The sequence below is a fragment of the Myotis brandtii genome, unplaced genomic scaffold (assembly GCF_000412655.1).
Source record: "Myotis brandtii unplaced genomic scaffold, ASM41265v1 scaffold576, whole genome shotgun sequence".
NCBI lineage: Eukaryota > Metazoa > Chordata > Mammalia > Chiroptera > Vespertilionidae > Myotis > Myotis brandtii.
In genome coordinates this window covers 353,598-368,730 of record NW_005370156.1, presented here as the reverse complement: position 1 = coordinate 368,730, position 15,133 = coordinate 353,598, and the positions used below count along the sequence as shown (strand labels likewise).

Below are 15,133 nucleotides of genomic sequence, written 5' to 3'. Positions count from 1 at the left end.
CCTGCTTGATCGCCCCTAACTGCCTCTGCCTGCCTGCCGGCCTGATTGTACCTAACTGCCCCCCTGCCGGCCTGATCTCCTCTAACCGCCTCTGCCTTGGCCCCCAGCCTAAGCCGCAGTCTGGCCTCCCTCTGTCGGAGGCGACCAGGCCAACCAGGGGAAGGCGCTGCCATCACCCCGCTGCTGCTGCCACTGGTGGCTACCATGGCTGCCTGAGCCTCGGGTCTCGCAGCCGGATGAGGCTGCCTGAGCCGTGGACTGGCCCTCGCAGCTGCAGCTGCCATCCGCGGCTTGCCTGAGCCTCAGGCAGCTGCTGCGGCTTTGTCCAGAAGGACATCCAGATGGTCGTCCGAAAGACGTCCGCCCTAATTAGCATATTAGTATAGATTACATTATATATAATCCTTAAGTTCTTTGCACAAGTTAGCTGGGGGATCTATATTAACAGATACAAAGCGAGGTAGAACTTAAATACCCAAGTAATCCAGCACTTCCTTTATTCAGCACCGTTACCAAAACTCCACCTTGTCTTAGGGGACAAGAGCAGAAGCCACAGGCTCCATGTGGCACAAGCAGGAAGGGGCTCCCTGCCCAGCAGCACTCACCACACACACACCGGGTTCTCTGCCCAGAGTCCCGAGAGCCCAGCATTGGACCATCTGGAAGGGAAGGAAAACTCCCCCCCAGCCTGATCAGATACAGGTCCACAGAGACTCAGTGTTCTGGGACAGGTGTTTTAGACATGTTTTACCATGACCCACAGTAAGAAATATGTTTTCCACAGTAACCCAGTACACATACACATACATATATGTGTATTGTGTCTGATTCCCTCCGTAAATGTTCATAAAATAATAATTACTCTGACTGCAAGCAATATACTCGAATATTCTCTAGTTCAAGTTTATTCACAATGCTGGTCATAATCACTAAATTTATTTCATGGGCCATGGATTTTGAAAAAATACTTTCTCTATGGGACATTTCACCAAAGGGCGCTTCTCAGCTATTTGGATCACTGCCAAGTCCTCGCATGTGGACATGAATAAACAAAGATGACGTTACTTCAGAGCGGCTGCCAACCTGGGCCACACATATGTATTGACAGGCTGTTTCCATCTTTGTTTTCAGTTTTGGTGGGGTTGGGAGGGGGAGGAAAGGTGAAGTGGGGAGAATGAAAAGGACCAGCAGAAAAGAAAGCTTCCACCGTACCTGGAGTCCAAATTCTTCACTAAGGTTGGTGAACAGATACTCATACCCGTACGCTGCTTTGCAGTTCAGCCACACGACATGGTATGGACTCCGAGTGATCCAGCTCCGAACCAGCTCCAAAATTCCACTCAGACACTCTCCCTGGCAGGATGTTTTATTAAAAGGCATTTAACAATTTTAAGAATATCACTTACCCAGTGAAATAAGCCATTCAGAGAAAAACAAGTGCCACATGATTTCACTTCTATGTGGAATCTAATGAACAAAATAAACTAACAAAGTGGAGACAAACTCATGACAGACAGACAGCTGTCAGAGGAGCAGGGGTTGGGAGCTGCGTGAGAAGAGTGAAGACACTAAGAAAAGAAAAAAAAAGACTCATGAACACAGACAACAGTATGGTTATTGAATGGGGGGAGGTAGAAGAGGGTAAGGGGGGATTAAATGATGATGGAAGGAGACTTGGCTTAGGGTGGTAAACACACAATACAATATATAGATAATGTATTGTAGAACTGTATACCCAAATCATGTACAATTTTATTAACCAATGTTACCCCAATAAATTCAACAACAAATAAACCTGAGATTATGAAAGTATTAAAAAGAAAAGAATATCACATTTATCTTTTCTTTCCATTCCCAACATTCCCAAATATTAATGCCAATGGGAACAATTATGACCTGATTTGTTATCCCACAAACTTTCTACTAGAAATATGCCATGCCCAGGTTCTCACCCCATTTCTCCAGAGAGACTTACTCGACTAGGAATTTGATAAAATTTGGGATCGCAGAAAGTAGTATCTAAGTACACACTTTGGATGTCTTTCACTCTGGGGAAAAAAAAAACTGATGTTAAGCTAATGTGAAATAATCATCTAGAAAGTTTAAACCCTCAGTTATTTTACATGATGTTCTATTCCATTTGGAGTATTTTGTTAAAACAACTTTGCTGAGAAGTGATTTCCATACAATAAAATATACAGATTTTGCACACATGGTTCAGTGAACTTTGACAAATTCACTTATCTACTACACCAATCAACACACAGAATGTTGAAGAAAAATGTTTCAAGAATAAAAATTAGCTTTACTATTACAAATATTACAATCAAGTTTGATTTCTAAGAAAAGCAAAGGCTTGTATTTGGGGCAAACGGGCAATAAAACTTTTCCAGTGGTGCAGCCTTACACAAAGCCCAGTACCTGCCCCCGCAATGCAGAAGCTCCATTCTGGCAGCTTCTCCTTTGGCCAATCTGAAGTCTCCTGTGTACAAGACAGTTCCATTATCACCCTGAAATAAAAACCTGTGAAGAAAATATATATTAGTGATTTCTCAGTCTCATACAAAACCCTAATAAAGCAAATACTAATTCCACAGCAAATGTTTCCTGCCAAACACACCACTATGACCTAGTGTTAATGGAATTTCAATCATCTCTAAACCACACCAGGCACTCAGCTGCCACCTGTTCCATCTGGTAGAAAAAAATGGCACACGAAGATTCCATTGAGTTTGCAATAGATGTCCCCAGAAATATGTCAGCACTCTCAACTATATATTGAGATCATTCCTTTTCATGGAGAGAAAAATCCATGTGATAGGAAAATGTAAAACTAATGGAGAAATAGCTATTGAAGACTTCCATGATAAAGAAACCCACATTTCAAACTTGATATTCACCTCAGCCCCCCAAGTTCAATTTGGAAACAAAGATTAAAGAAAGTGCCATAAAAATAATCAAATCTCCCTATACATATTAGTTGCTAGACCTTAAAAATGTATTTCTATAAATATTAGACAATTCTACATATAATAAAATGGCAAAATAGATGAGTTCCCTTACATAACTGATCCTGGGCAATGACCAGCTGGTAAGAGAGTCACAACAATCTCTTCCTTCTAAAAAGAAAAAGAAAATAAGTTATCATTAGGACCCAGCTAAATAAATCTCTCCTTAATAGAACATATTCAAGTACTTCTCAAGAATGTGCCTTTTCTCCTCATTTCCTCTCTCTCTCCAAACTCTGGAAACAAGTGAAATCCTTGCCACAAAATAGTTAAATGTTGAGTTACAATATGATACAGCAAATGAACACTTGTGTACATACACAAAAGAAATGAACACTTAGGTCCACACAGAAACCTGTACATGAATGTTCATAGCAGCATTATTCATACTAGCCAAAGAGAAGAAACAGTCCACAGGTCTAGCAAATGATGAATGAATAAACAAAATGTGGTCTATCCATACAATGGGATAGTATTTGGCCATAAAAAGAAATGAAATACTCATATATACTACAACATGGATAAACCTTGAAAGCATTAGGTAAAGTGAAAGAAGTCACATTTGTCTGATGCAATTTATATGAAATTTCCAGAATAAGCAAATCTATAGAGACTTCAAGTAAAATAGTGGTTGCCAGGGGCTGAAGGGAGGAAGAATTAGGGAGTAACTGCTAATGGGTACAGGGTTTCTTTTTGAGTGATGAAAATATTCTAAATTGATTATGGTGATGGATATATGTCTATAAATATAGTTAAAACCATTGAAATGTATACCTTAAGTGGGGTGAATTGTAAGGTATGTGAATTACATCTCATAAAGCTGTTATTTGGGAAGGAAGGAAGGAAGGAAGGAAGGAAGGAAGCAAGCAAGCGTGGTGTAGCCTGGTCCCAAGTCACCATACTGCACACCATCCTGTTGGAGCTGAGCCTGATGCGCAATACTGCCTCTCAGTCCTCAGGGCAGAGTGGGAGCGGAGTAGGGGGAATGGTGGGCAGAACTCTGGAGACACCAGCTTCTCCCATAAGACTAACTTCATTCATTCCCAAGGCCCCTTTAAAACAGGGTCTCCTACTGGTTAGAGCTGGAAACACAACACACAAAAGCCACAGAGCACGAAAAGAAACTGCCTGAGTGGACAGAAGATTCTGCTCAACGAGAGCTATCTGCTGCCTAGGGCCCAATTTTAAGAAAGCCTTTCACCAACATATGTCACAAGGCAGCAAGGCAATGAGATTAAGTCTCCAAAACATGTCAGCTAACTGATCTCAGGTTGGCACTGAGAAAGGTTCAGGCCATCCTTTTACCCACCCTAAATTGGCTGTGCAGTCCTCCCTCAGGACGATGCTTTGATGAGGAGTACTTCAAATGCCTGATCCTCTCCAAAGAGGAAATGTGAAAAGTCAGGGCCTGTCTGATCACAGTCTCACAACAAAGGACCCCTCTCAGAGTTCACCATGTCAACAAAGCAGGTTATAATCGGACTGTGGAACAAATATTCACTAGATTTGCCAAATATTAGGAAAATACCTCCTAGCTCTAGATATAATTTGAGGTAAAAACAGCAAATAAGTCCAGCCAGTGTGGCTCAGTGGTTGAGTGTCAACCTATGAACCAGGAGGTCACGGTTTGATTCCCGATCAGGGCACATGCCCCGGTTGCAGGCTCGATCCCCAGTGTGGGGTGTGCAGGAGGCAGCCAATCAATGATTCTCTCTCATCATGGATGTTTCTATCTCTCTCTCCCTCTCCCTTCCTCTCTGAAGTCATTAAAAATATATTTTTTTAAAAAACACCAAATAAAAGGTAGGTCCATAGTCCTGTTTATTATTAAAATAATACACTCAAACACAAAAGCACCTGCTTCTAAATTTAAGGACAAAAAATAAATAGATCAACTTGGACCAGATTTTTTTTCTTGAATAGGAAAATTATTCAGGGGGGTAGGGGAAAGAAAAGAGAAAAAGATAAAGATGAAAAAGAAAATGCAATGATTCAGAAAAAAATCACAATATACATAAATTTGCTGCAAAAATATTAAGCACCATTTTATATCCTGAACATTTATAATAAGCTTATTAAATGTGACAATGACATCCCATAGTAATATCAACAACTGGCATTCCCATCATTAGCATGTAATATTAGAAAGGAGCCGTTCTGACAGAAGTCATATCCAGTCCTTGGGAGGTAAAGAATAAGTATGTTATACATGGTGTACTTTCCCACAGACTCACTCAATTACTATAATTTTTATTTATGGTTAAATGAGCATTCAAAATCAAGGCTAAAGGTAAATAATCATTTTAGCACTAAGTATTAATTTTCAAAAACATGACATTTAAAATTTAGTTACCTCGCCTGATGCTTCATCAACTAAGGATATCTGGGTAGGAGTTTCAATTTCAATTGATATCTATTAAAATAAAATAAGAGGTCATGTATATATCATATTATATATTTCCACAGTTTTTCATTGCTTTATAGGCCTTTGCCATCTCAAACATAGAAAGGGGACTAAGAGAAGAAGTTGTAGGCTCTCTATAACATTCACTAAAATAAATGTTTTAAACGTCTTGAAAACACGATAAAGCTAAAATAATACCTTTCTTGAGGTTAATGTGGTAACATATATTAAGTGCCTTATAAACTCATATCTCCTTTGACAGCAATTGTATTTCCACGAATTCAATCTTCTTCCCTGCACCTCCTCATCCCTTGAACCTGAGTCTTTGTAAAACACAGTTATGTGTTCTATGTGTTTAGGTTTTGTGCTACAGAACACTGTGGATTCATCCCTGATATGTTGGCCGAATTCACATATCTGAGCTGCTACAGAATGCTCCAAGGTGTACTTGCACATTTTACTAGAACAATAGCTGACACGGAAAGGTATTCAATAAATAGATGATGAATGAATGAACATAATTATTCACCTTTTTATGTTTACATATGCAATGGCCTTTTCCCCCCAATGTACTATTATTATCTACTAGAGGCCCATGCACGAAATTCGTGCACTCGGGGGGAGTCCCTCAGCCCGGTCTATGACCTCTCGCAGTCTGGGACCCCTCGGGGGATGTCCGACTGACAGCTTAGTGCTGCTACACTCGGCCCCTGCTCCCTGCGATTGCCGGCTCCGCCCTAATGCCTCTCACCCAGGCATTAGGCCTAGGCAGGGGACCCACAGCTCTCCAAGGGATCTCCTGCTCCACCCCTTCCCAGGCCTAACGCCTGTGGCCAAGGCATTAGGCCTGGGCAGGGGACCCCAACCTCCCACCATCGGCGACTCTGCCCCTGCTCCCCATGATCGCTGGCACCGCCCCTGCCCAGGCCTAACGTCTCTGCCCCCTGGCTCTTAGCTCCCCCCTGGGTTTCTGATCACTGTCAGTGGCAGGGGGCTTCTTCCGTGCTTTCCCTTTCGCCTCCCTGCATTGTGCCTACATATGCAAATTAACCACCATCTTTGTGGGCGGTTAACCGCCATCTTGGCTGGTGATTAATTTGCATATCTCGATAATTAGCCAATGGGAAGGGTAGCAGTCATACGCTAATTACCATGTTTCTCTTTTATTAGATTAGACTAGAGGCCCAGTGCACAAAATTCATGCACTTGTAGGGTAGCTAGTGGCTGCTGTCTGCCTGCCAGGTTTTCCCTCCCTTCCCCTGGCCGCCTGCCATTGCCGGGGCCTCCCTCCTTCCCCTGGCCGGCCCACCCCCTGGTTGAACTCCTGGAAGAACTCCAGTAGAAGGGACAATTTGCATACTATGCTTTTATTATATAGTATTTTGGCAGCAGGGTTGAGTGGCTTATCTTTTTATTACTCCTATAACAATTCATCTAGTATAGAGATTATTTGTTCTCTAATATTTGGCAAATGCACCTATAAAACTATCTGGGCCTGGGGCTTCATTTAAGAAAAGATCTTTAAAAATTGTTTTAATTTCTTGGATGGTTACTGATTTATTCAAATTTTCCACTTTTCTTGCCTCAATTTGGTATTTTCCTACTTTTCCAGATATCTATCCACTTTGTCTAAATTATCAAATACAATACCTTATAACAACTGTCAAAAAATGCATTGCTGTTATTAATTTCCTTTTAGTATTCTGTATTTTTATATGCATCTTTTTGTTGTTGTGAATCCTCACCCAAGGCTATTTGCCCCATTGCTTTTCAGAGAGTGTGGAGGGGGAAATTGAAAGCTGTCAGCAGTCCAACAACAAACAGATTATGACACTTGTTCAGACTTCTCTGCCAGTTCCCACAATTACTTAGGGTTTAACCCACATAATGAGCCCTAGTTCTATTCACTTACTGTGGTTCTTTTCCTCTAATCAATATGGGTGATCATTATTACTTTATCTGGTTTGATGTTACCTTGTCAATTGCATGTATCTTCATATCTTGACCCATTGTTCCTTTTAACAGTAAATAACATCTTCTTTGAAACTTAGGAATTTTTTTTCCTTTCAATTCTACTTTGTATGACATAAAAATTGCCATTCTGGCATTTTTAGAGTCTAACTGTTTAGTATAGGTTTTCCCTTTTTATTCCCATTTTAACCTGCATTTATCCTTTTTGTTTCAACTATATCTCTTGTAGACAAAGGCTAGTGGATCTTTCTTATTTTTTAACCTCAACTGAGAATTTGTCTTTCGATCAATAATTAAATTAAATCCATTGATATTTATAGTAACTATTGTTATAACAAAACTTTTCCTGGCATCTTCACATTTTCTAAGTAGCATACTTCTGTTTTTCTCCCCTTTACTGTATCTCCCTTCCATTAATTAGATCCATTTTATTCTGCCAGATTCAAAATTACTCATTCCATTTTTATTCTGTTTCTTAACCATTTTTTATTATAACCCACAAGTTTTATTTATTTTTCCTAAACTATCCCATGGTCTAAATAAATGATTTATTAATTATGTTAATGACCATTTTACACTTTAGAGTATTAAAATGCAACTTAGCCAGAAATTCAAAGAGATAAAACTAAGAACCAAGATTAAACTATTGAGGGACAAGAAAAGCAAACTGAAATATAAAATGTTGACCTCTTTTAAACTTCTTAATTACAAAAGGCTAAATATTAATATTACAATGAACGTAGTGTGCGAGAAATTGGGCTTTGAATAATTCCAATGTTTTGTTCTATCTACCTCAAAAAATATTTCCCGGTAAAAAAAAAATTGGCATCATTCAAAAAATAAAACTTACAATTCTTTTCTCCCAAAACCTGTATTTCGGGCTAGTTAACAACAACTCTTTAGTAACAGGCGAACAGTATAAGTAAACCTTCAAGCTGAAAGAGAAAGGAAAAAAAGCTACTTCAGTAGGATCCAAAATGAGACATTTTGGTGACTAGATAATACATTTCATCATATATCAGTTCATCTCGAATAATTCAAAATGTGAACTGGCACACGAAGTGTTAAGTGTAGTTCCCAACATGCCAGCACCCCAGTAACTATCTCAGTCCCATCGAGAGTGTAAAGGGATGGGGAAGAAGCAGACAGAAAAAACAGTGTCCTCTGATCTCCTCAAAAGGTTGGCCCTCACCAATTTTATGTTAAAGATGCATTATTGTACATGATCAGGTATGTCTAGAAAGATACCATCAAATGGGGAATGGAAAGGGTGTATGGGGGGGGAACAGAAGACTTCTGTATTTTGCTTCATATAAGTCTATTCTGTTTTGTTTGAGAGTTTTTTTGTTTGTTTTTTAAGTGAGCAGAGGTCAATTTCATGATAAATTTAAAAAATTCAACAGTATAACTTAAAGGTTAGGAATATAATCTGTGGCAGACTGTATTTTCCAAAGATGCCCACACTAATATATATCCCCATCCATACAATCTTCTCACAAAATGGACATGGAAATTCCTCCAATGACAGGAGGTCTCTATATTAATCTCCCCCTGAACCTGGGTAGGACTCTGTAACTGTCTTAAGCAACAGAACATGATGGAAGTAATATTGCAGGACTTTTGAGGATAGATCTCTGGGCGATATGGCTGCCTGCTAACTCTCTCCTGGGACATACACTCTTTTTTTTTTTTTTTTTTAGTTTTCATTTAAGAAATCCAGCTATCCTGCCCTGGCCAGTATGGCTCAGTTGGTGGGAGTGTCACCCTGTGCACTGAAAGGTGGCAGGTTCGATTCCCAGTCAGGGCACATACATAGGCTGAAGGTTCAATCCCCCGTTAGGGTGCATAGGAGAGGCAACCAATGGAGGTTTCTCTCTCACATCAATGTTTTTCTCTCTCTATCTCTTTCCCTTCCTACCCCTCTCTCTGAAAATCAATAAACATGTCTTTGGATGAGCATTAAAAAAAAAAAGGAGGAGGAGAAGGAGGAGGAGAGGAAAGGAGGAGAAAGAGAAGGAGGAGGAGCTGAAGGAGGAGGGGGAAGGGAAGGAGGAGGAAGGGAAGGAGGAGGTGGAAGGGAAGGGGAAGAAGAAGAGGGGTAGGGGGAAGAGGAGGAGAAGGGGGAAGAGGAGGAGGAAGAGAGGGGGAAAGGGAAGGGAGAGGGGGGAGGGGGAGGAGGAGGAGAAGTCCAGCTATCCTGAAACAACATGCTGAAGAGATTTTTTTGGACACAGGCATGCCCAAGAAGCCCCAGGTATTTGAGTCTTCTCAGCCCAGGTGTCACACATGGAAAGAATGAGCCTTCAGGTCAGCCCCAGTCAGGCAGAAACCAGCCATCCTCACTGTGCCCCATGAATTCCTGACCCACAGAAACTGAGAGAATGCATTATTAGTTGGTTTAAGTCACTATGTTTTAGGGTAATTTGTTACGCAGCAACAGGTAACTAATACACAGGCTCTAAAATCAGACAGACCTGGTTGAAATCCTGGTCCTGCCACCTACTGGCTGTGTGACCTTGGGCAACTAATTTAACCTCTCTGGCTCCTCAGTTTCCTCATCTGTAAAATAGAAATAATATCTATAACAATAATAATAATGATAAAAATATCTAAATAGTAGGAATATCTATTCAAAAGGTTATCAAAAGGCTCTAAGGAGGATGTCAGCCCCAAGAAGACAGGGATTTGCATCTGGGTTGCTCACTATTGTGTCCTCAACATCCAGCACAGTGCCCGACTCGTCACAGGCACTCAAAGAAATTGCCGAACTGATAAACATGCAGTGCCTTGAATATATATAAATATTCAATAAATATAACAGTCATTATCAAGAACATAGACTATTGATATCCCTTAGCGGATAGCACTTAGCCTGACATCCACTGGTTGGTTCAAAAGTCAAAAAGTCAATGGGGCCCTTCCCAAATAGGTATCTTGGGAATCTGGAATTTAGATTTAGAGAATGGCTGATGGAAAGAATACAATAGTTCAGCTTTAAGAAAAAATCCAACAATATTATATGATTCCTTACAGTGGGACAACCACTTACACATACACTCTCTTATTAAAACGAACAGATTGCTGCTGCACGCAAAAGCATGGGTGAGTCATACAAAGATGTTAAGTGAAAGAGAAAAGTCTGTTCAGTATGATTCTATTTACTTAAAGTTCAAAAGTCAGAGCTAACCCACGATGACAAAAGTCAAAACTGAGGTGACCTTAGGGAGAGGGGGCTGACTGGGAGGAGGAACGGGGATACTGGTTCTGCTCTATTTCTTGATTTGGATGGAAGCTTCACTTGTAAAAGTTCTTCAGATTGTACCCTTATAATGTATGTACTCTTCAGTATAGGTTTTATGGCTCAATTAAAATGCTTAAAGACAGACACATACACAAATAAGTAGCAAAAAAATTACCTGCACTCCAACCTTCTTTTCAAGGCAGGGGCTCTTAACCCTTTCATGTGATCTAAAAACAAAACAAAACAAAAAATCAAAAAACATAAATACATTATATTTTCAAAGTCTTACTTAGCCCAAGGAAATTCAGTTGTCTGCTCTTTTTTACTTCCTTTTAAGAGAAAAATACATGACAGGTTCACTTTTATCATATAGGCTATTGACTCTTTCTTCTGCAGGTGAAGAATCGGTCTGAACATAGGACAGGAACCACTAAAAGTTGACCATCTCTTCCTCTGAGCCATCAGAAGCCATTTAAAAGGAGAATGGTTCCCTGAAATCTTAGGGCAGAGTCTAAATCACTCTGAACAGCCACAGAAAAAGAGTGACCAGGGTCTCATTCAGAACTGCTTCCAGCAACTTCCTTTACCCCCTTCTTTCATTTCAATCCAATCACCCTCAGTCCTTGCTCTCTGTGACACATTCAATTTATCCCTTAAGTTAGTCCATCTTAAAATTCAAGCTTGCTTCCACAAAATTCTCTAGGAAATCCTCCAGGCTTAGCCCAGAATAAGAAGAGTTGTGTTATCTTCATGCCTACTGTGACTGCTGGGTTGAAAGTGGGATATTTCTATCCACACAGGCTTGTTCCACAGTCTCCCAAATTAACGGGCACAGAAAGATGACATTTAAACACAGGTAACATTTACACCAAATAGCACATTCAATACAGAGTGCATTCTAATACACTCTGACCTTGAGCATGCAAAGGTCTAGATAACAATGACCAAATACTTCTAAATTGTTTAGTTAGATCAAACAAATTCTAATTATCCTAATTACCACCTACACACATGCCTCAGTTCATAGGTGGTGATCCTTGACTCCAGTGAACACAAGGCAGTCACCACACCTCACATGGCAGGCCTTCACTGGACAGGTGCCTCCAAAGGACAGCCCACCTGCCCCCTTGGAGGGTGAATCTTCTCAGATCACTCCTGGCCCAGGTGTTTAGGACCAACGGGTGCACGGAGGGCAGGCATCTCAGTAATTGGGGTTTCCAGAGAGTTTATGTCATGGCAAAAAGGAGGCAGACTCAGAATTCTGCTCCTGCTCTGAAACTAAGTCAGTAGGCAGCACTCTCGAGCTGTTTTAGCAAGACCCCCACCCACTCTCCAGGTCCCTTCCTGACTAGTGGCCAGTAGAGCCTGAGTGAATTTGCTTTGTGCGGTTAGAAGTGCACCCAGAGACTCCTTTCTGGGGCCTTTTCTTCCTTCCTTGACCAGAATAAATCATAAGTTGTCCCCAGAGGGGTTCTCCCCAACACTGGGTGACTAGCCCTGGCTGTCATAACAGAATACAATAAACTGGGGGTTTAAACAGCAGAAATTTATTTGTCAGAGTTCTAGAGGCTGAAGTCCAAGACTGGATTCTAATAAGACCTCTCTTCCTGGCTTGCAGACCTTCTTGCTGTCTGCTCACATGATTCTTCCGTGTGTGTGTGTGTGTGTGTGTGTGTGTGTGTGTGGAGAGAGAGAGAGAGAGAGAGAGAGAGAGAGAGAGATTTCTTCCTCTTCAAATTAAGACCCCACCCTTAGGACCCCATTTCACCTTATTACGTCCTAAATGCCCTATCTCCAAATACAATCATATTGGGGTTAAAGGCTTCAACATGTGAACTGGGGGAGGGGGATCCACAGAACATCTAAAAACATCTCTTTCCCAAAACGGTTAAAAACCACCAGGAGGCAACATAGGAAAACACCAAAAGCAGAAGTTGAGTGCTTGCCCTTGATGAGTTTACACCCCCGGTTGAGTAAACAGACCCACACATAATTCGAGAACAGGGAACATTATAAATTTCTCCAAAAGCAATTTCTGGCTTCAACATACAAACTAATGATGATTTCACAAGTTCTTTTAGATGAATTCTTTCTCCAAACTCATTACTCCTAAACCCGAAGGCAAGCCCCTTTGCCATAATTTAATCACAGCTAACACATTCAGAAACTCCAGTGAGACTTAACACAAAAGGTAAAAACAGGGGCATCTGCATCCAGCAGCAGATTCTCAATAAAAAAAAAAAAAGACCCCAAAAAAGTTATTCTCAAGAATAAGCAAAAAGACCCTTATTAAAGAGGCTCACAGAGCTATTTAGCAAATGGAGAGGAGCTTCTGATTTTCCTCATTAAAGATAGATAATTGGCCCTAACTGGTTTGGCTTGGTGGATAGAGCGTTGGCCTGCGGACTGAAGGGTCCCAGGTTCGATTCCGGTCAAGGGCATGTACTTTGGTTGCGGGCACATCCCCAGTAGGAGGTGTGCAGGAGGCAGCTCCAGAGAGTTTATGTCATGGCAAAAAGGAGGCAGACTCAGAATTCTGCTCCTGCTCTGAAACTAAGTCAGTAGGCAGCACTCTCGAGCTGTTTTAGCAAGACCCCCACCCACTCTCCAGGTCCCTTCCTGACTAGTGGCCAGTAGAGCCTGAGTGAATTTGCTTTGTGCGGTTAGAAGTGCACCCAGAGACTCCTTTCTGGGGCCTTTTCTTCCTTCCTTGACCAGAATAAATCATAAGTTGTCCCCAGAGGGGTTCTCCCCAACACTGGGTGACTAGCCCTGGCTGTCATAACAGAATACAATAAACTGGGGGTTTAAACAGCAGAAATTTATTTGTCAGAGTTCTAGAGGCTGAAGTCCAAGACTGGATTCTAATAAGACCTCTCTTCCTGGCTTGCAGACCTTCTTGCTGTCTGCTCACATGATTCTTCCGTGTGTGTGTGTGTGTGTGTGTGTGTGTAGAGAGAGAGAGAGAGAGAGAGAGAGAGAGAGAGAGAGAGATTTCTTCCTCTTCAAATTAAGACCCCACCCTTAGGACCCCATTTCACCTTATTACGTCCTAAATGCCCTATCTCCAAATACAATCATATTGGGGTTAAAGGCTTCAACATGTGAACTGGGGGAGGGGGATCCACAGAACATCTAAAAACATCTCTTTCCCAAAACGGTTAAAAACCACCAGGAGGCAACATAGGAAAACACCAAAAGCAGAAGTTGAGTGCTTGCCCTTGATGAGTTTACACCCCCGGTTGAGTAAACAGACCCACACATAATTCGAGAACAGGGAACATTATAAATTTCTCCAAAAGCAATTTCTGGCTTCAACATACAAACTAATGATGATTTCACAAGTTCTTTTAGATGAATTCTTTCTCCAAACTCATTACTCCTAAACCCGAAGGCAAGCCCCTTTGCCATAATTTAATCACAGCTAACACATTCAGAAACTCCAGTGAGACTTAACACAAAAGGTAAAAACAGGGGCATCTGCATCCAGCAGCAGATTCTCAATAAAAAAAAAAAAAGACCCCAAAAAAGTTATTCTCAAGAATAAGCAAAAAGACCCTTATTAAAGAGGCTCACAGAGCTATTTAGCAAATGGAGAGGAGCTTCTGATTTTCCTCATTAAAGATAGATAATTGGCCCTAACTGGTTTGGCTTGGTGGATAGAGCGTTGGCCTGCGGACTGAAGGGTCCCAGGTTCGATTCCGGTCAAGGGCATGTACTTTGGTTGCGGGCACATCCCCAGTAGGAGGTGTGCAGGAGGCAGCTGATCGATGTTTCTAACTCTCTATCCCTCTCTCTTCCTCTCTGTAAAAAAATCAATAAAATATATATTTTTAAAAGATAGATAATTGGTGGCTTTGCGCAAGAAAGAAGTGTTTCCCCAAAGCAGTTAACGTCAACAATTTACACCAGATTAAAGTGATTGATTCCACACACAAGACAACAGTCGGTCTTCACACCAACCGGTGAGGAAGGACAATGCCCAGTATCTGTAATTTACTTTAAAATTACCCCGTATGATATGCATGTGTATATGTTTGTTATGCTCTGATTCAATCTTCAGGAGTGGGCGGGATATCCTTCTCAGGCTACTCTGCAAGCCCACACTCCTACCAGCAGCTACCAGAGTGCCCAAGCTCATCTTCACCTCTCATCCAGGCCAAAGGCTGTGCTAATTAGCATAATGAATGTTAAAGCTGTTTTCCTTGATGAAGTTAGTGACTCATTAATCAGCATAATAGATATTAAAGACGGACAACGGCTGTGAAATGAGCGGTATGCCACCTCTGGAGATTGGCTAGCATGTTTTAGAGACCCTCTGCCCTGCCTGGAGCGTCTAGTCTGGAGGCCGTATCATTAGGGGTTGAAGCTTCAGGCTTCATCCCTAACCGCCTCCAGCTGTGAAATCTTAGCATCCTGGTTGCCTGACCTGGCCATCTACAAGGTAAACGAAAATGAACCTTTTCTATTGGATGTGGACAAACCATCTAAGGGAGGGGGTGGTGTTTT

The 15,133-nt window shown here is 41.3% G+C and overlaps 1 protein-coding gene across 2 annotated transcripts in view; it reads right to left on the bottom strand.

Moving 5' to 3' along the window:
- Positions 1 to 15,133, bottom strand: part of DCLRE1C (DNA cross-link repair 1C) — a 48,474-nt gene that overhangs the window by 32,701 nt on the left and 640 nt on the right. The window contains exons 2-8 of one of the 2 annotated variants that reach the window (XM_005878880.2): positions 10,800 to 10,851; positions 8,234 to 8,318; positions 5,362 to 5,421; positions 3,064 to 3,119; positions 2,422 to 2,523; positions 1,976 to 2,048; positions 1,213 to 1,353 (exon numbers count right to left, since the gene is read on the bottom strand). In XM_005878880.2, the coding sequence (XP_005878942.1) occupies positions 1,213 to 1,353; positions 1,976 to 2,048; positions 2,422 to 2,523; positions 3,064 to 3,119; positions 5,362 to 5,421; positions 8,234 to 8,318; positions 10,800 to 10,851 (569 nt within the window). The remainder of the gene's footprint in view (positions 1 to 1,212; positions 1,354 to 1,975; positions 2,049 to 2,421; positions 2,524 to 3,063; positions 3,120 to 5,361; positions 5,422 to 8,233; positions 8,319 to 10,799; positions 10,852 to 15,133) is intronic. The other variant, XM_014549945.1, reaches the window with a different exon arrangement.